General features: G+C 41.3%; 1 protein-coding gene and 1 pseudogene across 3 annotated transcripts; one reads left to right on the forward strand and one right to left on the reverse strand.

Moving 5' to 3' along the window:
• Positions 1–1,978: 1,978 nt before the first annotated feature.
• Positions 1,979–26,258, forward strand: Tdrkh (tudor and KH domain containing). Of its 3 annotated transcripts, none has more exons than XM_063281868.1 (14): positions 1,979–3,924; positions 17,494–17,643; positions 18,363–18,469; positions 19,176–19,365; positions 20,232–20,371; positions 20,465–20,786; positions 22,551–22,711; positions 22,848–23,020; positions 23,168–23,232; positions 23,855–24,006; positions 24,150–24,251; positions 24,810–24,906; positions 25,289–25,380; positions 25,544–26,258. In XM_063281868.1, the coding sequence occupies exons 2-13, from the start codon at positions 17,520–17,522 to the stop codon at positions 25,336–25,338; spliced, it is 1,683 nt and encodes a 560-aa protein (XP_063137938.1). In that variant the 5' UTR covers positions 1,979–3,924; positions 17,494–17,519; the 3' UTR covers positions 25,339–25,380; positions 25,544–26,258. The 3 variants fall into 3 exon arrangements, with proteins under 3 accessions (XP_063137938.1, XP_006232932.1, NP_001014060.2); XM_006232870.5 differs by lacking the exon at positions 1,979–3,924 and adding an exon at positions 3,946–4,060; NM_001014038.2 differs by lacking the exons at positions 1,979–3,924; positions 25,544–26,258 and adding an exon at positions 3,971–4,060 and having other exon boundaries at positions 25,289–25,509.
• LOC134485646 (cytochrome c, somatic-like) lies at positions 13,519–13,926 on the reverse strand (annotated as a pseudogene).

A 26,258-nucleotide genomic window follows, 5' to 3' on the forward strand; every position in this document is an offset into this window, starting at 1 on the left:
TACAACAATGTTCCTTTAATCTAAAAATATGTGATCGCAATACAAATAACATTAGCAATAAAACAGAAAAGCAAATTATGGAAAAATTTCACCATGTACACACTAAGAAGAATAAATAGGCACACTTTATATACATTAAGGCTTAATCTTGCTGAAATAATTCAAACAAAGGAAGCTAGACACAAAAGAGTGCATATTCTGAGACTCCCTCTGGAGGAGAGTAATGGCAGGGAGGGGCCCATGAGTGGCTTCTGGGACACTGGTAATATTGCTTCTTGCTTTGGTGCTCCTTACAAAAGCTAATCCATTTTTGAAAAAAAATATATATAGTGGTCATATGGCAACACATACTTGTAGTTCCGGAACTCTTGAGGGTGAGGCAGGAGGATTGCCTAGTGACTTCTGAGCCAGCCTGTGCTACAGAACAAGAGCCCATCACAAACCAACAAATTGTACATTTATCATTTGTACATGTACCATAAATTATTGTTTTAATTGTTTCAAGATATATAGCATGTATTAGTGGTATTAGAATATGAATGTATCAATGGAGCAAAAGGCTTAAAGAGGGCTAGAGAGGTGGCTCAGCTGTCAAAAGCACTTGCTATCTCTGACAGAGGACCTGAGTTTGATTCCTAGCATCCTCACGTGGCTCACCACCTTCTAACCCAGGTCCAGGGGATTTGGCACCAGGATTGCACATGGTACATCCATATACATGAAGATAAAATACTCATACACAAAATAAAACAGACTCAAAGTCATAAGAATTTGAGTAGTATAAAGGTAGTATCCAAAAATGCAGAAAATACGAAAAGTTGGGAGGAACGAAGTTGTATATCTGTCTCACATCTTTATGCCATAATAAATTCCAGAAGAGTCAAAAATTTATACATTCAAAAATACAAAATGTCTTTTTTTAAGAAAAACAAGGGTTTTAAAAATAATTTTAAGTACTGAGAGACTTTTCTGAATGATATGAAGCCCAAAAGATATTTTAAAGTGTTGATAAATTCGGGGTTGGGGATTCAGCTCAGTGGTAGAGCGCTTGCCCAGCAAGCGCAAGGCCCTGGGTTCGGTCCCCAGCTCCGAAAAATAGAAAAAAAAAAGAAAAAGTGTTGATAAATTCAACTGTATAAGAATTACTGGAACTGCAAAGATGGTTCAGTCAGTTAAAGGTCTGCTCTGTAAACAAAATGACCTAAATTGGGATTGGTGCACTCACATAAAAAGCTTGGGATAATGGTGGGTGCATCTGGGGAGTAAAGGGACAGGCTGGTCTCTGCAGCTCACTGGCCAGCTAGCCTGGCCTAAACACTAGTGCCAGGTTCAGTGAGAGACTCTGTCTGGTATTATTATGTTTTGTTTTTGTTGCTGTTTTGTTTTCTGAGACAGGATTTTGCTGTGTAGCCCTGGCTGTATGAAACTCACTGTAGACCAGACTGGCCTCGAACTCAAATTACCTGCCTTTGCCTCCTGAGTGCTGGGATTCAAGGTGTGCACCACTATCTCCCCCTGGTTTGTTTGCTTGTTTGCTTGCTGATTGTTGTTTGTTTTTAAGGTGGAAAATTATTGAGGGAGATGTCTGTGTTCTATGTTTGACCTCTGGACTTACACAAATGCACACACCCACAGAGCTATTATACAGCAAAAACATAAACAAAGTTTGAAATTACATAGAATAGGGGCTGGAGAGATTGCTTATCAGTTAAGAGCACTGGCTACTATTCTCTAGAGGACCCTGGTTCAATCCTCAGCACCCACATGGCAGCTCACAATCACTTGTCACTCCAGTTCCAGGGGATCAGACCTCTGTAGGCACCAGGCACACACATGGTGCACATATATGCATGTGGGCAAAACACTCATAATCATAAAAATAATAATTTAAATAAATACGAAAATGGAGTAAAATTGAAGAAGAACGTGTTTCTAACATATGTACGATGAATAAATATTAAGACTTAGTAAGTAGTAAAATATTAACAAAGCATGTAAACAACTTGCAAAAGGTACAACTGCACTTAAACACATTACATGCAGTCTTACTTACAGTAACTGAAAGGAAAACTAAAGTTGCAATGACATAGAAATTTCCATTATTGGATTGTCAAAAAAAAATCTAGCTGTGTAACAACATATGGTGTCAGTAAGCTATCAAACAAGTCCTTCTCATGCATGCCTGGTGGGTGCAAAACTTTTTAAACTTCTGTGGAAGGCAATCTGGCAATACTAAATCAAATCCTTTTCAAATATTGTCAGTTGAATAAAAACTGAAAAAAATGTTTGTGGAAAGATCTTTGCAAAGCTGTGTACACCCAAGTGAAATAACAAGGCACAATTCTTTGAGCTATTGTTTGTATCCGTAAGTATTTACCATGGAGATAATCATCTAAAAGCAAAAGGAAGGTGAGCATGGTGATACATGCCCAAGTGCATCTCTGTGAATTTGAGTCTAGCCTGATCTACAAAGAGAGACTCTGTCTCAAAACAAAACAAACAAAACTGGTCCACACAGAGAGTTTCCAAGTCATCCGGGGCTATATAGAGATACCTTGTCTTACAAGTAAAAAATTTAAAAGTGCAAAGTGAAGTATGCTTAAAAGTAAAGGTTAAACACATCTTCTACATCCGTGTTCTATCTTGAAATTTAACTAAGAGGAAGAAAGGCATGTTGCTATGAAAAGCTTACTAACATATATAAAAAGGAAGTTATAAAATTGTCTGTATAGCATGTTTTCTACTATGTAAAAATATGGTGACATGTATTTTAAGTGTGGAAAATTTCCCAAGAAACTGGTCGTACTGATTGTCTCTGAAGGGACATTTTTCTGCAATAATCTTTTGTGACTTGTGAATCTTCTTGAAAGCGCATGTATTATTTATCCAAGTCTATTTTTTTTTTTTTTTTGGAATGACTAGAAGCCAAGCATGTTTGTAAGCCCGAACTACTTAAGAGCCTGCTGAGCAAACAGAATTTGAGGACAGTCTGGACAACAGAGCAAGCCGGTCTCTAAAAATAACAGTAATAATACTAATAATAAAATAAAGGGGAAACTGACCCAAAGACATCTGAATGACCAGACACAATGTTGTGTTCACTCAACAAATGTTTACTGAGCGTTTATCATGAGCCAGGCTTGACACACGGTGGTGCAAAACATCTCTGGGAGACTCGGAGTGACTGTGCCCTCACAGCAGAGTAAAGGTGGTAGCAGGGCCAACCGTTCCTAACGGTTCGGGAACGACCCAGGCGGCGGCTGGAATTCAGTTTTTCAAGCAAACCGCTGCATGCCAAATCCTCCCCCTTTCGCAGGGCCACGGCCCGGGCCAGGGCAGGGGTCCCTAGTGCGCTCCTTCTGCAGCTCCCTTACCCGGGTGGTGGCCACAGTGACTTTCGGTCCACGTGGCGTGTGCAGCGCCCGCCCCCATTTCACTCCTTTAACATAGTTGCTTTCCTGTCCCCTGGCCAAGATGGGGGGTGGGAGGACGATCCAGGCAGAAAAATCTTAACAGATAAGTGGCGCCGCAATCGGGAGGTGGCTTCCCCCAAGGCTGCTGGCTGTGAAATGACTCTGTGGGATCCGGGACACCCACGAGTGACCCAACCCCCACCCCACCCACCTCGGAGCGCTGAAGTCCCTCGCGGCTTAAGGCCGCACAACCTCTTCTTCCAATTGCTTAGAGGAGAACCGAGGACTCCAGAAGCCTCTAATTAGCTATTTAATTCTCAGCAGGTGCAAGCTCCATTAACAGCATCAGCTTCCCCAGGCTCTAACTGGCTGCAGACGGGGGCCGGCTTGGACTGTCATCCGGGTAATTGGACTTTAGCGTGTCTCAGCCACGTCGCTCACAGCAGCCCGTAGAAGGATTGGCTGCGGCGGAGGAGCGCGATTGGTCAGACTTCAAAGAGAGCGTTGATTGGTGAGAACGTGCTACGGGGGCGGGGCAAGCGGCTAAAAAGCGGTCCGCTAGGCGGCTGCGCCGAGGGAGCGACGGGGCGGCGGCGGTGCGGGTGAGGTGCGAGGCGAAGCGCGCAGCGTGCAACTCTGGAGGAGCGGTAAAGGCGGGGCGCGAGAGGGGAGCCTGAGGTGTGGGAGAAGCAGAATGGTGGGGACACTGGCAATTGGAAGGCAGAAGCGCGGAACTGAGAGTCGGGAGGCTTGGGACGCTTGGGGGCGCGGGGCGAGGCCCCCGCCTGGGACAGCTAGCTGTGCTGGAACGTATTAACCAGACTCAGAACAAGGGCTCTGGGCTGAAGAGCTAGGCCCCCAGGATTGATAGGGCATTCCGCCACAACTCTGCACTCCTAGACTGGCTGTCTTTGAAACGAGGGGCCGTTTATTAATTTGCCTTTTACCTTTCCCAATTTAATCCAGTGGCTGTTTGTAGCTGCAAGACATTTTGTTATCTTTTAGTGATAGGGTCTGTGACAAGCTGGTTTTGAACTCAAATTCCTCCAGCCTTTGCCTCTGCAGAGGTGGAAGTACAGGACAGGCCCGCACAACACTTTGGATTGTTTTTTCTGTCAATCTCCTTTCTCATTGGTTGGGTTTTAGTCTCTTGTAGTCTACCCAGACTTGCCATGAACTTGTCCTGTAGCCATCCTTAAAATGCTGCTCCTTCTACCCCCACCTTTCAGGTACTGGTATTTTGGGGATTGGATACCTGGCTTCCTCACCACCACCGCTCCCAGACAGGATTTCATGTCACCCAAGTGGCCTTGTACTTGTTATGAATGACTTTGGCCTCTAGTTCTTTCTGCCTCCACCTCCTCTCTGTTGGGTTTATATGTATGTGCTGTCACAACAGACTCAGACCTCACTGGTGTTTTAAGTAAAATTCTGGTTGATTTGCTTGATTTGAATTTACTAACCTATCCCTTAAGATGTTATCACTTGGTAACTCACTTAGCACAGATTTACATGTAATATCTGAAGTTAGATTTGCCTGTTGGTTCAAATGGATATCACCCAGCAAACCTGTCCTTGTCACAAGCATTTACCCTGTGACACACTCCCTCCACAAACATTGTCAGTGTCTTCTGACATACCATCTACCAGGTGTCCCATTCAGAACTTTGTAATTATTTCATTGACTGTGCCCTCTACCTTCCCATAAATCAATTCCCATAAATACTGTATTTGAACTACCAAATCCTACTCTGATTTTTCTACTATTGATACACGCTCTAGTTATCTATTGGTCTTTGTGCTCACTGTTACTGCTTTCACTTCATTATTCTCATAACAGACAGAGTCATTAATAAAGAATTACGGGGGCCAATAAAATGGTTAATGAAGCAAAAGGAAGCTTGATGCATCCAGTCAGCAAAAATGGTGATTGAGTCTAGGAGAGAACCAACTCCACAAAATTGTCCACTGACTGTCACACTTCTGTCTTGGCACAGCAATGTCAAGAGAATTGATTCCCACATGTTATCTTCCAACCTCTGTATTCGTGCCAGAACACACACTTGCATGGACATAATTAAATGCAATTAAAAAAGTTATAAGGGGCTGGAGAGATGGCTCAGTGGTAAAGAGCACTGACTGTTCTTCCAAGGTCCTGAGTTCAAATCCCAGCAACCACATGGTGGCTCACAACCATCTGTAATGAGATCTGATGCCCTCCTCTGATGTGTCTGAAGACAGCTACAGTGTACTTATATATAATAAATAATTTTTTTAAAAAGTTATAAGCCTGACATGTGCTGTGAAAAGTAAGGATTTAGGAAATTTGGATGTAGATCCAGAAAAATATAAGATATTCTTGACTATGATTCTGATAGTTTCAAAACTAAAAACCTAGTGCTGTAGACCTCTATAAAGAGACACAATTATGACTGACCCTCAAAACAGTTAATTTCCTTGCATATTCTAAAAATGATGGGCTAGTTATCTGATCTTAGGAAAGTCTTTTTATATTTCTAAGCCTCCCGTTTCCCCAGTTGTAGTATGAGTGGAACAAAGTAATCTTTTATGATCCATCCCAGTTCTAAAATTGATTTCTGTGCCATTTAATATGAATTATGACACCAAAAGTAGCATAAAAAGAGAACATGAAAATACATAGAGTGGGCTGGAGAGATGGCTCATTAGTTAAGGGCACTGACTGCTCTTCCAGAGGTCCTGAGTTCAATTTCCAGCAACCACATGGTGGCTCATTACCATCTGTAATGGGATCTGATGCCCTCTTCTGGTGTGTTTGACAGCTACAGTGCACTCATATAAATAAAATAAATCTTTTTTTTTAAAGAAAAATACATAGAGCTAGGTTTACTTTGATTTTTCCCCTAGGGTATACATACCTCCCTTGTCATCCAGAAAGTTCCTGGAAAGCAGCTAAGTTTTTTCATCTGCTAGGTCCTCAAAACCAAGTTCATATAGGAACTCCATACTTATTAGTTTGAGTAAATTTGCAAGAGATAAATATGCTGTATCTTTTTCTCTAAGATTAATTTACTTTTATTTATGAATATGCATAGATGACTGGGGAGGCCAGAAAAGGGTGTGAGATCTCCTAGAGTTGGAGTCACCTGATGTGGGTGTGGGGATCAAATTAGGGACCTCTATAAGACCAGAAAACAAAACTTTAACTACTGAACTATTTCCGGCATCATGAGCTGTATCTTGAAATGATTTTCAATCCTGCCTTATCTAGGAAACAAACCTGTAAAGTTCTAACTTTGCTGTTTAACAGTTTTTGCATTGTCGTGTAATTACTTATTTTAGTATTTATTTCTCCTACTTAATGAAGTATATCAGAGCAGGAATTTTTAAAAGATTTTATTTTTATTCTCTGTGTGTGTTTACCTTTGTGCATGTTGGTGCACCATGGGTATGCAATACCTACAAATACCAGAACAGGGTATTGGATCCTTTAGAGCTAGAATTACCAACTATAGTGAACTGCTATGTCAATATTAGGAATCAAACCTGGATCTTCTGCAAGAGCAGCAAGTGCTTTTAAACACTGAACCATCACTCAAGCCCCCAGAGCGGAATTCTAATTCTTCCTTCTGCCTTCAGCATATGTAGCTCTTAACAAAATACTGGCAATATTTAACTGAACCAGGAACTAAAAGAACTAAAATCTTTTCTAGACATCCAAAATAAATTAACTCTTGATGTAGGAAAGTAGCAATTCGGAAGTTAGTATGTTTGAAAGTTATATAAGAATAATCTCCTTTATGAAGCCAAACATGTTTCTTAATCTTGAATAAATATATAGGTGTTTAAATAAGATCACACAAACTTTTGTGAAAACTTTTATTGCCTGTTGACTAACAAACTGTTGTTTTGGGGGAATGTACCCTAAAAAGGTAACAAACAACTTGAGGCCACATTAAATTCAACCCCTCTTTGCCCTAAAAGGCATGTACGTAACTGGAGATGCGTGGTGTGGTGGGGAGCGTCAAAGGTGGTAGTAAATGCTTGTAACCCAACCACCAAGAGATTAAGGCAGGAGGGTCAGGAGGTTAGACTAGCAGCTTAGAACCCTGTTTTCAAAGGGCGGTGAGGGAGGAGGGAGATGTGGTTGGTAGGAGAATGCTTCCATAGTGTCATCCATTCTTCCCTCAAAACTTTGAGTGTGAGTGAATGTGAATTAGAGAAAGCCAGTTCCCTCGGTGTTTCTAAAGTGATGTACTGAATCTGCCAACCTACTTAACCAAATGGACAAGACACCTGCATAACCAAGGCATAAAAGGTTCTACTTTTTCCTTCAAGCCATAAAAGTCTTTCAAGAGGATAGATTAAATTTGTTTAAAACTACTGACTAGGAAAAAAAAAAAGATTTGTCAAGCCTCTAATAGAGTCTCTGAAGAATTTTTCCTGGTCAGTAAAGGTCTCCAAGGCCAGATGCAAGTGTTTATGCAAACTTCTGTGGTTGTGGGGGCGCTGGCACTTGAGACCTTAAGCTAAGGGAATTCTACTATTAAGCTACACCTCCAGATGCAAATTGTAATACTGGTAGGAAAATAAAAATCCATTTCTAATCTTTCTATCAGTTTGTTTCTGCTCCTGGGAGTGAGATTTCCTCCTCTCTCTTGATTTTTTTTCTTCTGGGCTTTTAAGGGGAGCACATTTATATCAGTTTTATTGCAGAGTAGGTTCTGTATTGATGAATATGTTTTTAGCCTTACTTAGAACAAAAATTATTTTTTGAAGTTGAAGACATTCTCATTTTATATGTGCACATACCTATATGCATGTTTATGGGCACATGCTTATGTGTAGTTACTAATGCTTGTGAAAGCCTAAAGTTGATACCAAGTGTCTTTCTCAATTTCTCTGTTTCACTTATTGAGATAGGGTCCCTCACTAAACCCACAACTCACCAATTCTGCCTAGTCTAGGTAGCCAGTTAACACTAGGGATCCAGTCTTGGCCTCTGAGGCACTAGGATTGAAGTTAGCCACCACTTACGGGTTCTGGAAATCCATATTCTGGTCCTTGGGCTTGTACAGCAAGCATGTAGCATTTCCCCAACCCAACATTTTCATTATTATCTGGGTTGAATTTTTATACCTGGAGGCAAATTATAACAAATTACATTTACTCATGCTTAAGAAGTTTTCATTATGACCTGGTATAGTGGTACATACCTTTAATTCCAGCACATAGAGGAAGAGGCAGGTGGATCTCTTGAGTTTTAGGGCAGCCTGGTTTACATAGTGAATTATTCCAGGCCAGCCAAGGCTATATAATGAGACCCCTGACTCAAAATACACACACACACACACACACACACACACACACACACACACACACACACACACAGTGTTTGAGTTTAGTTTTCTTTAAGGCAGAGCCTCTCCGTGTAGCCCTGGCTGATATTCAACTGCAGTCATTCTGCCTCAGACTCCCAAGTGTTAGGAATGCAGGAGTATGCCACCTTGCCTGGACACATTATGTTTTATACTACTGTATCATAATATCTAGAATGGATATTGTTTAATTTTTATCATCTATAATGTTTTCTACAAGTGTTTATTAATTTTTGAATAGAATTTGATCAAAATAAGTCATTATATACTATTATCCTGAAAGTTTAAGTAAAGGGAAAGAATCTTCTGAAATCACTTAACAAGACTTTTCATGAGCAAGTAATAACTCAGACTTTAGGGTGATAGGTTACATAAGCTTTTCAGGTAGATGTGTACCTGTAAAAGTGAGGTTATCACTCCTTACCTTCAAGGTTATATTAATACTGAATACTGTATATAAAATGACTGGGATAGTAGATTCTCAGCACATTTATTTTTTAATCTTTGTGTTCCTAATACCACAGTATCTAGCACATAGCAGTGATTAATGTGCTTAGACTGCACTGGCAAAGCAGGATAACAGACAGGTGCTGTGGTGGAGTAGTGTGAATACATGAGCCAGCACTAGGAACCCCGGAGGCTTCAGAAGAGGTACTGTTAAAGATGAGACGTGAAAGAACAGAGCTTTGATAGAGACACAGTGAGGCTGAGGAGACTAAAAAGAAACGGATGCATGTCAGAGGGAGATGTAGAAGTAGATCCTGTTCTCATAGCAAGCACCAAGTAAGAGTATGAGGCTATGAAGATGTGAGGCAAAGATCAGACCACAACATATCTTTCATCCCATTAAGGAATTTGCATTTAAGCAACTGAGAGCCACATTAAAAAATTAAGAAAAATTGTATTCATTCAATAAATGTTGGTTGGATATTATAGCTAAGCACTGAAGAAGGAAAGAAAAATTGTACTTTTGAGGAATTCATATTCTTATATAGAGATGAGAAATAATCTTGCAAGTTATTAAACAACTTTTAATCATAGCAATATGGAAAACTACTGGAATGTTGTGAGAGGAAACATTACTTGAAGCTTTCTAGCTTTGAAGATAACTGAAAGGATGATAGCAGATATGGTGTTATAATTAAGCAACTGTATTAATATAAATATAATTTCACACATACTGAGAATTGAACTGTGGGCCTTGAACATTCTAGGAAAGTACTGTACCACTGACCTACATCCCAGCCTCATACAGTGTTATAGAGCAGAAGAATAAAAAGTGGCCAGGGTAGAGTGAAAATGTTACTGACAGCTGGGTGTGGTGGCAGATAACGTATCCACTTAGGATGCTGGGATGGGAGGATCACAAACCCATCCTGAGCTACTTAGTTCTATGCCAACTACCTAACAAGGCACCCTACCTTAGAAAAGAAAAAGAAAAGCAAAATGGGTAGATACAAACCCGTAGTTTAGAATGAAATTTCAAAGTAGATCTACAAACTGGGGAGTTATCAGACCATAGATGGGATCTAAAGTCATTAATGAAACTTGGTGAGAACACCCAGGAAGTGAGGTAGAGCACAGAATTAGGGAAAGAAATGGGTTCCTGGGACACTCCAGTATTTGGAGGTTTAAAGACAGGTAGACAGAGAAGGAACTGCTAAACAAGACTTGAAATATCAACCAGAAATGGATATTAAAAACCAAAAGTCTATACTATTGGAAAAGCCACATGAAGAAGATGCTTTAGAAAAGAGGATATTCCAGTGAACGTGATTGTTGGGGGGAGGGCGGTAATGGGGGGAGGATGGGGAGGGGAACACCCATATAGAAGGGGAGGGGAGGGGCTAGGGGGATGTTGGCCCGGAAACCGGGAAGGGGAATAACAATCGAAATGTAAATAAGAAATACTCAAGTTAATAAAGAAAAAAATTTAAAAAAAAAGAAAGAAAGAAAAGAGGATATTGCAGGCCTGTGGTATAGGCCCATAGTTCAGCTGTTTGGGAGGCTGAGATAGTATAGACTCAAGGTTTCACTGGGCCACAGAATGAGTTTGAGTTTAAGGCCAATTTGGATAATTTAGTGAGAGCCTGTAGTGATAACTCAGGAATTTTGGTGTCTTTAAAAAACAGATAAATATAAGAATATGCTTTCATTTTATTCCCAGATGTGAGGGTGTGGGGCACTTCAAAGCAGCTGACTACAATTTGCCTGACATGTACCATGTTTTTGCCAGCTGCAGACACTTTCTGCCATTGTATGACATTTGGAATTCTGGGAATTTTTCAAAGGGTATATAAATGATAGGGCCCCTATAGATGGGGTTGGTGGTTATTGGTTGTTCTAGGGGGCTGGTTGCAGTTTGTTAGTAATTAAAAAAAACTAGAGAAATTAGATTCAAGGACCCCTCTTCCTCTCCCTCTCTTCCCCTCTCCTGTTCTCTCCATCTGTCTTCCCCTCTCTTCCCTTTCCCTTCTATCCTTATTTCTTTCCTATCTAGTGATAGGAGGTGAAATGGGGTGGGGGCAATAAAGGGTGGGAAAAAGAAGACCTCACAAAGTAGCAAAGACCAGCTACAGACACTTTGAAAACATTTTACAGACTGGAAGGCATGAACATGCTGCACACCTATAATCCAGCAGTTGAGAGACTGAGGCAGGAAGGTCCTCAGTTCAGGACCAAGCTGGGCTACAGAGGGATCAGGGTCAAACAAGTAAGATTGGGGATATAGTAGTAGAACATTCCCCGAAACATATGGGATGCAGGGAGGGAGGGAGGGAGGGAGAGAGGAGGGAGGAGGGAGGATGGGTAGCTTGTAAGGACCACTGCCTACCTACCATCTGAGTTCCTAGGGGGGAAAAGGACAAAGAAAAGAGGATATCACAAGCTATACTAGCCACTGTGGCAAAGTCAGGTAATGAGAACTGAAAATTGATCTTTGCATTTAGCAGTGCAATTGCTGGTGACCTTGATGAGCAATGAGAGGGTATTCAAGAAGAGAAAAAAAAGGACAGATATGTAACTACCTTTGTGGTCTTATGCAAAACAAAAGGAAAGGGGAAATGGAACACATTTGGGGGAAATAAGACTCAAAATGGAGTTTCTTTAAGAGAGGAGAATGTTGTGGGACTGAAGAGACGATGGCTCAAGAGTTAAGACCCAAGTTTGGTTCCCAATACTCATATCAGGTACCTCAACTGATAGGTGATATAGGTGCCTGAAACTCTACCTATAGAAGATCTAGTGTTTATGACCTCCTCGGATACATGCACACATGTAATTAAGATATTTTTTTAAAAAAAAAAGAGTTCAAGGCTGACTTCAGCTACATGAAACCCTGTCTAAAAAGAGAAGAGAATGAAAGAGTAGGGATGGAGAAGGAAGCATTAGAAAACTGAGATACTCTGAAGCAATTATGAGAGTTTAGACATGTGGAATAAGAAATTGTAGTGGGGGGGATATTTGATGGGCAGTAAACTTAGATACAGTCAGAGATTCATAGCAAAGCTAGGAAGAAAGCTAAATGAGATCTGATGTGCCTCTGAAGTGGGACAGGCGAGGCGCTGTGGGAATTTTTAGGCTGTAGGTAGCAATTGAAGCTATGTCAATGAAGTTACCTAAAAAGAGCAGTAACATTAGCAGGGTAGAGAAGGCACTGAATGACATAAGTCCCACAGGCAGAAAGACCCTGCTAGGCAGGAAAATAACACAAAGAAGGGTGTAGAAACGGAGGGATTTTTGTAAGGAGTAGCTGCCTTGCTGCTGTTGCAGAGTGGTACGGTAAAGCTTCATACAGGTCATCTGGGTTAACCTGGGAAGTTCTGGTGAAGAAGCTTAGTAGAGCTCCATTTTACTCTTGGTTGCGCAGTAAAAAAAGAAGGCAGATGGTGACCGAACAGATGGCTCAGTGGTTAAGAGCACTTGTTGCTTTTACAAAGAACCAGGGTTAAGTTTCCAGCACCTACATGCTGGCTTACAACCAACTGTAATGCCAGCTCCAAGAAATCAGATACCCTCTTGTGGCCTCCACAGACAGGTACTTGTACTCACATGGTGCATAAGCATGGAGGCTCTCAGATGAACACAAAATAATAGTAGGAGGAGGAGGAAAAGGAGAAGGGAGGAGGAGGAAGAGGAAGACAAATAGAAATCAGATGCAGTGAAGCTAAACAAAGACTATGCCTCAAACAAAAGTGTCAAGACCTTTACTGGACATAAAATGACTCTCATTGCAGACCACAGCTTCTGGAAAGGCCCAAAAATATAAATAAGAAATTTTAAGTATTCACTGTGAAATCTAACTATGGATTTTTTTCAGTCTTAAATATTCTATTTGGTATTGTACATAAACCACACCACATACCAAAAAGCAGCATCTTATGACAGGAAATTTTAATTAGCATCATAAACAGTTGCCTCCTGGTGTTTAGCCACTGCCTGAAACAGGCAGATGAACACAAACTGAAATACAGGTGGCTTTTGCTTGCTTCTGAGACAGTGGATTTCCCCAGTGTTTAAGCATATTCAAGCGCTCAGTTATATAATTCTAAATATAAAACCATCCAGTGAGTGATGCCTCCATCTTTCTAGAACATTGAACATTACTAATTAAGTCCAATCCTATCTTGAGAAAGGAAGAACAGTGATAGTATTTATGCATCTGGAATTGTTATTTTTAAAAAGATCACTTCCAGTTTACTACAAGTTACTTTTACTTAAATTAGTAAACCGTCTGGTAAGAACGTTGTTATGTTACTGTCAGTAATTATGATCTGTGTTATAGGGTATGAATTAAATTATGGTACACATTAAAAGCCATGAGACATTTGTTTTGTAATAAGGCAGTGGAATGACTTGTTAATAGCCTTTTCAAGATAAGTTACTAGGTCTGCCCTTTCTCCCTTCTTAATACCAGTGAAGATCCCCCCACCCAGGGATGTACATTTTGGGATTCTCCAAATACTCCATCACTGTATCTTTTCCCAAGATGGTGCCTTTGTTCTTGTTGGCATCTGTGTAAGAGGCTCCAGCAGCCTGACCTACAGCCCAGACAGACCACAGGGGTTTGGACCAGTCTTATGCTTGCCTCCTCCCTTCCACAGTGTGATACTAGGCACACTTCTGAACATCTTCTTGCCTTTCTCAACAGCACCCATTTTTACTTGACTCTCAGCTCTCGACACCACAAATGCCCTGTCCCAACTGCTCTCTACTATATGTGGTTTTTTTATTAATTTTTTCATTTTTTTGTATTTTTAAATTTACTTATTTTTACACTCCAGATTTTATTCCCCTCCCAAACCACCACGCCCCACTCCACTGTTCCCCATCCCATACCTCCTCCCCATCTCACTCCCCCAGTCTCCACAAGGATGTCCTCACCCCACCAGACCTCTAAACTCCCTGAGGCCTCCAGTCTCTTGAGGGTTAGGGCATCTTCTCTGACTGAACCTAGACCTGGGAGTCCTTTGCTGTATATGTGTTGGAGGCCTCATCTCAGCTGGTGTCTGCTGCCTGGTTGGTGATCCAGTGTCTGAGAGATCTCAGGGGTCCAGGTTAATTAAGACTGCTGGTCCTCCTACAGGGTTGCCCTCCTCCTCCTCCTCTTCCTCCTCCTCTTCCTCCTCCTCCTCCTCAGCTTCCTCCAGCTTTCCCTAATACAACCAGAGGAGTCAGCAGCTTCTGCTCATTGTTTGGTGCACATATCTGCTTCAGAGTCTTTCAGCTGCTTGCTGGGTCTTTTGGAGGGCAGTCATGATAGGTCCTTTTTCGTGAACGCCCCATAGCCTCAGTAATGATGTCAGGTCTTGGGGCCTCCCCTTGAGCTGGATCCCACTTTGGGCCTGTGGCTGGACCTTCCTTTCCTTTTCCATTTCCATTCCTGCATTTCTTTCAGACAGGAAAATTTATGGGTCAGACCTTTGGCTGTGGGATAGCAACCCCATCCCTCACTTAATGCCCTGTCTTTCTGCTGGAGGTGGGTTCTATAAGTTCCCTCTCCCCAGGGCATTTGATCTACCTTCTTCTCCCCCTTGAGTCCTGAGGATCTCTCACTTCCCAGGTCTCTGGTAAATTCCCAACCTCCTTCCATCCGATGTGGCCTATTTCCATTCTTTCTGCTGGCCCTCATCAGGGCTTCAGTCCTTTTCCCCCACCCACATCCCCTTTCCCTCGCCTGTCCCTCCCTCCCTACTCCCTTGTGGTTGCTTTCCTTTCCCTCCCAAGTAGGACTGAGGCATCCTGACTAGAGCCCTGTAGCTCGTTGACCTTTTCGAGTTCCTGTGGACTGTATCTTGGGTATTCTGTACTTTTTTTTTTTTTTTTTTGCTAATATCAACTTATTAGTGAGAACATGTGTATGTCCTTTTGGGTCTGAGTTACTTCACTCAGGATGATATTTTCTAGTTCCATCCATTTGACTGCAAAACTCAGGATGTCCTCGTTTTTAATAGCTGAGTAGTATTCCAATGTGTAAGTGAACCACATTTTCTGTATCCATTCTTCTGTCATGGGACATCTGGGTTGGTTCCAGCTTCTGGCTATCACAAATAAGGCCACTATGAACATAGTGGAACATGTGCCCCTGTGGCATGATGGGGCATCTTTTGGGTATATTCCCAAGAGTGGTATTGAGGGTCTTTAGGTAAGTCTATTTCCAATTTTCTGAGGAACCTCCAAATTGATTTCCAGAGTGGTTGTACCAGTTTGCAATCTCATCAGCAATGGAGTAGTATTCCTCTTTCTCCACATCCTGCCAACATGTGTTGTCACCTTTTGATCTGAGCCATTCTGACTAGTATAAGGTGGAATCTCGGGGTAGTTTTGATTTGCATTTCTCTGATCACTAAGAACTTTGAACATTTCTTTAGGTGCTTCTCAGCCATTCGAAATTCTTCTGTTGTGAATTCTCGGTTTAGTTCTATACCCCATTTTTTTATTGGTTGTTTGTTTGTTTGTTTGTTTGTTTGTTTGTTTGTTTTGGGGGGGTTGGCTTCTTGAGTTCTTTATATATTTTGAATATTAGCCCTCTATGGGATGTGGGGTTAGTGAAGATTTTTCCCAATCTATAGGATGTTGATTTGTCTTATTGACTATGTTCTTCCCTTACAGAAGCTTTCCAGTTTCTTGAGGTCCCATTTATCAATTCTTGATCTTAGAGCATGAGCCATTGGAGTTCTGTTTAGGAAATTTCCCCTGTGCCAATGAGTTCAAGACTCTTTCCCACTTTCTCTTCTATTAGATTCAGTGTATCTGGTTTTATGTTGAGGTCCTTGATCCACTTGGACTTGAGCATTGTGCATAGTGACAAATATGAGTCTATTTTCATTCTTCTACATACAGACAGCTAGTTAGACCAGCACCATTTATTGAGGATGCTTTCTTTTTCCCATTGCATATTTTTGGCTTCTCTGTCAAAGATCATGTATATGCAAGTGTGTGATTTATTTCTGGATCTTCAGTTCTATCCCACTGATCTACCTGCCTGTCTCTGTACCAATACCAAGCAGTGTTTATCACTATTGCTCTGTAGTAGAGCTTGAGGTCAGGGATGGTGATTCCCCCAGACATTCTTTTATTGTTAAGAATTGTTTTTGCTATTCTAGGTTTTTTGCTTTTCTGGATGAATTTGAGAATTGCTCTTTCCATGTCCTTAAAGACTTGTTTTGGGATTTTGATGGGGATTGCATTGGATTTGTAGATTGCCTTTGATAGGATGTTCGTTTTTACTATGTTAATTCTGTCAATCCATGAGCATGGGAGATCTCTCCATTTTCTGAGATCTTCGATTTCTTTCTTGAGAGACTTGAAGTTCTTATCATAAAGATCTTTCACTTGTTTGATTAGAGTTACCCCAAGATATTTTATATTATTTGTGGCTATTGTGAAGGGAGTTGTTCCCCCAATTTCCTTCTCAGCCTGTTTATCATTTGTCTAAAGGAAGGCTACCAATTTATTTGAGTTAATTTTATATCCGGCCACTTTGCTGAAATTGTTTATTAGCTGGAGAAGTTCTCTGGTAGAATTTTTGGGGTCGCTTACATATACTATCATGTCATCTGCAAGAAGTGATACCTTTTATTTCTTCTTTGCCAATTTGTATCCCCGTGATCTCTTTTTGTTGTCTTATTGTTCTAGCTAGCATTTCGAGTACTATACTGAATAGATATGGGGAGAGTGGTTATCCTTGTCTTGTCCCCAATTTTAGTAGGATTGCTTCAAGTATCTCTCCATTTAATTTGATATTGGCTGTTGGTTTGAAGTAATAGTTTAATAATAGTTCTCCTTCAGAAAAAAGTGAAATGTGTGTTTATATAGTTTCATGTACCTTAACGAATATTTTTAAAAGTACCCTGAAACTTTTCCCGTGAAATAGTTGGGGTTTTTTTTGTTTTGTTTGTTTGTTTACTGGAGCTTTTGAAATGGACAGTAGTATTTTTCTTTCATTCATTCTTTTATTCTATTTGTTGTTGTTTTTGAGACAGGGTTTCTCTCAATGTACCCCTGGCTGTCCTGGAACCTGCTCTGTAGACCAGGCTGGCTTCAAAAGATGCATCTGCCTCCCCCGCCTCCCAAGTGCTGGAATTAAAGGGATACAACACCACTGCTGGCTTAGTGGACTTTTATGTTTGTTTTTGTTTTCCAATATAATTGTGTTCTCATTTCTCTCTTCCAACCAGACAAGTGGCAAGAAAAAAGAAACCTTCTTGATTTGTTTGTTTCAGGATGTTAAGTCGGAGTACAGCAGAAAATGTCCACCGAACGAACTTCATGGACAAACCTGTCCACTATTCAGAAAATAGCCCTGGGCCTGGGAATTCCAGCAAGTGCGACAGTTGCCTACATCCTGTATCGTCGATACAGGGAAAGTAGAGGTATGTGCTGAGCCATGCTGTGCCTACAATAATATTCCATCTCCTTCTTTTGTTAAGTTGAAATGAAAACTTTACTTGCCACTGTTTGTTAAAACATAGCTGCTTTTCTGTGAGAAAATATGGCATTTCTTTCTTTGTTACTAGAAAGCTAGCTTATAAATAGAACTCATGATATCATTGACTCTTCCCCCATACAAAACCAACTATGTGGTTTTTGAATATATACTCATTCTGCTGCTTCTCTCCAGCTGTCAGATGCTAGGCAGCAGCTGAACCTAGAGAACAGATTTCAAAGAAGTGACTAGTCTAAAAATAAGTTTTTAGACTAATGAAAGTCAGAAAAGAAAACCTTCACTATTCTATAGAAGTCATGTCTTAGAATAGCATTCTAAAAACTCAAAATTTTATTCTCCAGAATCTTTTCCCATATTAACATCTGAAATAGTATCCCAAAGAAAATGCCAAGTTGTCTTTGGAGGAGGGCAAGTAGAGTAATGGGAATTCCCTCTGTGTACACACTGGACCCTTACCTCTGAGCTATGCATCCATCCCAGCTCTGGTCTTTTGGAACCTTCTAATTCACACTTGCTTGCTATGTCTTGCACTGTGGTAAGAGCCACAGTTTGTCTCTAAGATTTAGTGTCTCTGACAGCCTGATTCAGGGGAGGGACAGTAGTAGCTTTAGCATATTTAAGTCTGGTCTGTCATGGTCTGCACAGAAGAGAGATTGACATTTGTTGGAGAAGATGACATTGAAATAGAGATGCGAGTTCCCCAAGAAGCTGTGAAGCTCATCATTGGTCGACAAGGAGCCAATATTAAACAGGTAAGTGTGTGAGCAGGCTGATGGCTTTTCCAGGCATCAAATCTATTTATTGACTCCTTGTTTCCTTCCTCTGATCACATTTTACAGAACACCCATGATACACATATTTTTAAAATAAAAAAATTCAGGAACTTACTAAGCTAACTGCATGTTTTCCTTTTAAATATGAAAAATTCTCAGATGGTAGATGACTAAGCTTGAAATGGTATTTGATTGGATGATTCGTAACTTGATATAGCAGGAATAGTTTCATTAGGTAGTTAATGAGCTTCCATTAAATGACAATAATGAATTGTTGCCTAGATATTCTCCCATCTTCCATTGTTCAGTTGAAATGTCAAGAAAGCAAAATCTTTTTGCTGGGAATGTGGGTCATTGGTAAAGTACTTACCAACATTGGGAGGATTGGGGTTGGTTCCAGAGAGGGGGTGGGAGGAAGGAGGATATTTTTATTTGTTAATCCAAACAAAATTAAAGAGCCAACAGATGTAATCACAGAGAGAAATGGTTTTAAATTAACTACTATGTGGATTACCTTTGTTGCTAAGTTTAAATTATAAATACAAATAAATGAAGGCCATTAGTAGTTTCTTGATTTAGCTGAGGCTTATGGCCAGCTCCACCTGTCTCCCCAGAGTTTGATGGAGTGTCCTTAGCTAGTCCCAGATTGAACTTCTCTAAAGTGTATGTCTCCTTCTCTCTGTAGCTGCGGAAGCAGACAGGTGCTCGGATTGATGTGGACACGGAGGATGTAGGCGATGAGCGGGTGCTGCTGATCAGTGGTTTTCCTGTTCAGGTGTGCAAGGCCAAAGCAGCAATCCATCAAATCCTGACAGAGAACACCCCAGTGTTTGAGCAACTCTCTGTCCCCCAGAGATCTGTGGGCAGAATCATAGGTACCACTGGACAGCTTCCTCTGCTGCTTGCTTTATTCTTTACCTTTGCCTGTCTTTTCCACATCCCTGGCCTCCCCTTTACTTTATTAGGGAAAAAAGACACACTTAGTTCAGAACTTTGCTTTGTTTCAAAACTGGTGTTACTAAAAAAAAAAAAAAAAAACTCAAGAAGCAGTATGATCAGAGTCTTTCAAACAGGTTTGTATGGATCTGCAACTCCATGAATAAAGGAACCTGCTGCCCAAACCTGATAACCTGAGTTCCATCCTGGCCCCACACGGTGGGAGGAGAGAACCCAGTCATCCTCTGACCTCCACACACATTCTAGTCCACACACACACACACACACACACACACACACACACACACACACACACACACACACAGAAAATAATAAAGACTTAATATTTTTAAAATAGGCTTTTATACGGATGCTAGAGATGCCCAGAGCACCCTAGACTTTTGAAGACAGTGATCCAGAGAGTACCTGTTATGCTTTTCCCTGGACCATTCTTAGAGTGAAGCTATTAGAGACAAAGAAATATCCTGTCCTCAGTCCAAGATTCTGATACACCCTATACCATGTGTCTTACAGATGAAAATAATATAGTTGCTTTGTAGCCAGAAAGTAGAAATGACTTGAAGTTAATCTATCCAAAGCATAAGTTTAAATAAAACAGTTTAAATAGAGCCTATATTCTCTTCTCCTGTAGTTATTTCAGTAGCTCCTTATTTCCCATTTACTGTCTTACATTCTACCACATTGCTCTGAACCTACTCCTTTGTGTAATGTGCACAAAGCAGTGATTTCTCCTACAGTGATTGTTGGCCTAGAAGAAAGGACAAGTTTTTCTGTATTACTGTAGGGAGAGGCGGTGAGACCATTCGTTCTATCTGTAAGGCTTCTGGAGCCAAAATCACTTGCGACAAGGAATCAGAGGGAACATTACTACTCTCACGACTTATAAAAATCTCAGGAACACAGAAGGAAGTGGCTGCAGCCAAGGCAAGTATACCTGAGAATAAGGGTGACTATCTGGCCATCCTGTCAGTACCTACACAGACTACACAGAAGTGACCCCTCTCTTGTTTCCTACAGCATCTGATACTGGAGAAAGTTTCAGAAGATGAGGAACTTCGGAAGAGAATTGCCCATTCTGCAGAAACCAGAGTCCCCCGAAAGCAGCCAATCAGCGTGAGAAGAGAGGAAGTGACAGAGCCTGGTGGAGCTGGAGAAGCAGCTTTATGGAAAAATACAAATTCTAGCATGGGACCAGCTGCACCCCTGGAAGTTCCTCTCCGCAAAGGAGGTGGTGATATGGTTGTTGTAGGACCAAAAGAAGGTTCCTGGGAGAAACCTAATGATGACAGCTTTCAGAATTCTGGTGCCCAGAGCAGTCCAGAGACGTCTATGTTTGAAAGTATGTAATGAAGAGGAGCCTATTAACCATATGAAAGACAGGAATACTGGATTTAACTGGCCTAAAATAGGAAACAATTAAAAATTCTGTTTTTGTGATTTTCATCTCTGTCATCATAGATAATGCCTTTCTGGTAATATTTTACTTAGATTAATACCAAACATTAATAATAAATTTTGAGTACAGCTAGTAAAGGAAAATAAGGTAGAAATATGTTGACAAAGGAAACATCTGAGTAATTCATCAAATAATTAAATTTTTATTATATCCTCTTTCTACACATATTTTGTGTATGTGTGCATGTGTGTGTATGTGTATGAACCCCTGTGTGTATGCACGTGTGCGTGCATGCGTGTATGCATGCATATGCTGTGTGCTAAGTGTGTCCATGCAGAGATGGGATGGGGTGTGTCCACATGAGTGCATGTATACATGTGCACAGAGGCTAGAGATCAGCTTTTCATGTTGCTCCCCAAACCACTCACCTTTTTTCAGACAAAGCCTCTTCACTGGGATCTAGGGCTTGCTGATTGGACTAAGCTGACTGGCCTCCGAGCCTCAGGGATCCCCCATCTGTGCCTCTCTGGCACAGAGGTTGGGATTACAAGCATGTGCTACCATACCCTGATTTTTATGTGGGAGCTGGGGACAGTCCTCATACTTGCATGGCAAGTACTTAACCAAGTACCATACTTTTTTTTTCTTAAACACTGATTTTAAATCATAATTTTACTTTATCTTGAGAAATTTCATGAGTATACAATATTTCTTGCTATTAAAGTTCCCCTGTGCTCCCCAATACATTTTCCTCCCAACTTTATTTTTTTATAATCCCTATGTTCAATTAGTGCTACCCATATTTGTATGAGTGTGGGGCCATCCACTGGGGTTTGGGTAACCTTTGAGTGGCTACATTCCTAAAGAGAAGTGACTCTCTGTCCCCCAGCATCCAACAACTGCCAATATTTCCTCAGCTAGTCATAGGGCCTCAGGAGCCCCTCCCTGATCCATGCTGGGATTATAACTGGCTTGATCTTATGCAGGTAACCACAGCTTCTGTGAGTTCATGTGTGCAACCACCATGTAATATCCAAAAGACACATTTTACAACTCCTCATACTCTGGTTCTTAAATTCTTTCTGTCCCCTCATTCATGGTATTCTCTGAGCCTGGGTAGAAGGTGGGGATTGGGGTTGCTGTAGATCTCCCATTTGTTGCTAAGCACTCATATATCTAGACATACTTTTTTGCATAAGAAATTCTCAGCCCAGTTTTTATGTTACCCTTCTCATTACAGTTTCTAAATGTCATTGAAGAATGAAATGGCCATTGGCTTCCTCTTCTATGTAAAGGTGCTAGCTTGAACAAGAAAGGGCAGAGCCCCTAAAGATATTAATGGACTTGCCTAGGTTCACATAATCCACCCCTGGTAGAATAGAATCTGGAATGAGCAGAATTGATATCTGTGTACTTTTTTATTGATTCTGCCAAACCTAACAGATTGAGGCTTAACCTTTACTGTAACCGATGCCTCATTTGAGTACATGGAGAATGATAGTGTAAACCTAGTTACATAGACAGGCATAGACAATAACTTAGTATGTTTCTTCAGGACACTTGTATGAGCCACCAAGTTGTCTCTCTAACCATTTCTAAAATGGTAAACAGCCTCTGGGTATTTGAGTCTTTCATCCCCCTGTTGCAGTCTCCCCATTCCAATCAAAGATGGTACTGATATGGTCACCATCCTTACCCTGTGTTCAGTTCCCAGTCCTGACTTCAGTTTCCATGCTGATGAGTACCTAGAAGTCTACGTTTCTGCTTCTGAACACCCTAACCACTTCTGGATCCAGATCATTGGTTCCCGCAGCCTACAGTTGGATAAACTTGTCAGTGAGATGACCCAGCACTATGAGAATAGTCTGGTGAGTTGACATAGGGAGAAAGCTAGTCTGGGGCTTTTTTTTTTTTCACTGTAATATGTTCCCTTCCTTCTGTTATTCTGTTTGTTAGCTACCACTTCGAGATAACCCCCTCTCGACCTCCTGTCCCCGCATACAGCCTGAAGACCTGACTGTGCATGTAGGAGACATTGTAGCAGCACCCTTATCTACAAATGGTTCCTGGTATCGAGCCCGGGTTCTGGGAACCTTGGAAAATGGAAACTTGGACCTCTACTTTGTTGACTTTGGAGATAATGGAGATTGCCCACTAAAGGATCTCAGGGCTCTCAGGTGGGTGCAGAAGCCAGTATGGAATCTGCCAGAATCCCAGCTGTTGGCTCACTCCTGGCCATAAAGTTGTGAGCTATTGGATATCATGAGGATTTAGAAGGGAACACGTGATACCTGGGATTCTAATTTCAATTTCTTTGACTTTAGGAGTGACTTTCTAAGTCTCCCATTTCAAGCAATAGAATGCAGTCTGGCACGGATTGCCCCCTCAGGTAAACCAGTCATGCCACCTATTGATTTTAACTCCTCATGAATAACTTTCATACAGCACATAAAAGGAACTCACATATTCCCAAGCTTGTGGAGTTCGAAGACTCGGGTGCCTTTTCCTTATCAGCACTAGGAAGTACAGACGCTTGCCTGGCAGCAGTCAGATGACGCCCACCAGAGCACATAAGTGTATTTCTGGGAAGAAAATTGTAGTTTCGGGCTGGAGAGATGGCTCAGGCGGTTAAGAGCACTGACTACTCTTCCAGAGGTCCTGAGTTCAATTCCCAGCAACCACATGGTGGCTCACAACCACCTGTAATGGAGATCTGATGCCCTCTTCTGGTGTGTCTGAAGACAGCTACAGTATACTGACATACATGAAATAAATAAATAAATCTTTAAAAAAAAAAAAAGAAAGCAGAATACAGCAGAGAAGTGAGGAACAGAGAGCCGAAGAGAACAGATTTGAAAAACAAAAACAAACAAACAAACAAAAAACAACAAAAAAAAAAGAAAATTGTAGTTTCACTTTCTTTCCAGGCTGTATTCCTGTTCCTACCAGCACTGACCTACTCTTACCTGCTCTGAGGCTCAGCCCCCTTTTCCCCTACGATCTTTTCCCAGGTGAAGAGTGGGAAGAGGAAGCTCTAGATGAGTTTGACAGACTCACTCACTGTGCTGACTGGAAGCCCCTGGTGGCCAAGATTTCTAGCTATGTCCAGACTGGAATTTCAACTTGGCCAAAGGTCTATTTATATGATACCAGCAATGGAAAGGTAAGGGTGAGGTTCGTACACTGCTTACTGCATCATCCATCCGTGTTTTCTGTCCCAGAAACCCTTACCTGATAACACTTCTACTTTGGAATATCTGCTAACCATCATCCCATTGTAAGAGAACATTTATTTTTCATTTTCAGAAACTTGATATTGGGCTAGAATTAGTTCGTAAAGGATATGCAGTTGAACTTCCTGAAGACATGGAAGAAAATAGAACTGTCCCAGATATGTTGAAGGACATGGTAAGTCATTGTCATTTAAGTGCTTCTTCCAGAAAAGTCTAATGCATAGAGGCACAATTAAAGTGTGTGGCCATAATGTTTTATACCATATGCATGCAGTGCCTGAGGAAGCCAGAAGAGGGTTTTGGATCCCCTGGATCTGGACTTAACAGACAGTTTTAAGCTGCTGGAAAGTGTTGGGAACTAAACCTGGGCCATCTGGAAGAACAGTACTGTTAGCCTCTGTGCCATCTCCATAGCTCTAACTATCTTTTAATCGTGTGTGTGTGTGTGTGTGTGTGTGTGTGTGTGTGTGTGTGTGTAAGCCAGTTGTGTGAGTACCCATGAAAGCAAGAGGTGTTGAATCTCCTGAAGATGGAGTGACAGCAGATTGTGAGTCATTTAACATGGGCTGGGAGTCTGTCTTAAGGTTTACTTCATTTCCCAGGCTGACTAAAAATGTGATTAAAGACATCATCTTTCTCAGCAGCCAAAACTGTCTTAACCAATACCTGTAATCAAAATGATAGGCCACTAGTCAAGATACTCTTTACTTTTTCTCTTTGCCCATGCCATAAGGCCACAGAAACAGATGATTCTCTTGCAAGCATACTCACTGAGACAAAAAAGAGCCCTGAAGAGATACCACATACCCTGTCCTGCCTCAGCTTATCAGGTATAAACAGCGATAATTTCATACAACATCTGTGAAAATTACCTTTTCTTAGTCTGTTCTGGGACTGGGGAAATGTGGCTTGGTTGATAGAATACTTGACTAGCATGCTCAAAGCCCTGGATTATATTCCCAGCTGAGTATGACATACTTAAGAGAGGGACATAACCTGTAATTCATCATTGGTGAGTGGAGGGAGGGGTATCACAAGGTCATGGTCATACTCAGCTGCATAGGGAGTTTGAGGCCAGCCTACACTCCATGAGATCCTATCTAAAACAGAAAACCACTTGGCTCTTAAGACAACCACCCATTTTTCTCCTGAGCCTCACTAGCAGTGCCTACTAGAATAAGGTGATCTTACTTCCTCATTTCTGCTCCGTAGAAGCTGCCTCTATGTCTGGTGATGATAACCTTGAAGATGACTTATTCTGAAATTTGGGCTTCAGCTGCTGGATCAGCCATCTGCTTTGCTGTGTGAGTGGTGCTGTCATCTGTCTGTAGCAACAGGAAAGTAGTGGGGGTGACAACACCCTCTTCCCTGTGCTCCTACGTGTGTACATTTGTCTGCCGCATCTTTGATGCAGCTTAACCTGCTCTCAGTCCGTTTACAATTTTTCTGTCTCTGTGTCTTTGGCAGGGTGTGGTGCCAGGAGAGAGGAGTCTATGATAAGAGATCCATGAAGTCCTTTACTTCACATGTATGACTTGCTGTGGATCAGATCCATTTCCATTCCGTTGGACTTACCAGAAGGTGACAGAGACAAATGGAACCAGATTCCTCCACTTCACTCCTCTGGTCCCTCCCCTATCTTTCAATGCTGGAATGCTGCTGCATAATTCCCAGCCTCTTCATGGCAGCTTCAGTTCCCTGCCAGTGATAATTTGCATTACTGCTAGGCTATGGTTTTTTTGTGGGGTTTTTTTGTATGTTTTGTTTGTTTTTTGAGGCTGGGAAACAGCCAAGGTTTGGGCATTGGAAGTGAGGATTCTGCAGATTTCTGACTCACCTTATTAGTGACTATAGTTATAGGAAGTATTTGGTGGACTCAGAAGACTGCAGTTGTCAGGAGATAAGGCAAAAATCAGCATAAATATATTTAAAAGCTTCATGGGAGGGGAAGAGAGTGCTACCTCTCACCCTCAGTTGCTGGGGCTGTTGGAGACAGGCGTGGTGAAGCAGTCCTCCAGCTGTTTCTTTGTGAACTTTAAAGTACAACTAGAAAACGCAACCTAGGAAATGTTGTAAACTGCAAATATGTGTCTGTGTATACACACAACTAGAGAAAGAATGAATGTATAGTTCTGCTTAATTTGGGGAATTGTTTGCTAAATAAAGTTCTCAAAAAAACTTA

This window comes from Rattus norvegicus, chromosome 2, assembly GCF_036323735.1.
Source record: "Rattus norvegicus strain BN/NHsdMcwi chromosome 2, GRCr8, whole genome shotgun sequence".
NCBI lineage: Eukaryota > Metazoa > Chordata > Mammalia > Rodentia > Muridae > Rattus > Rattus norvegicus.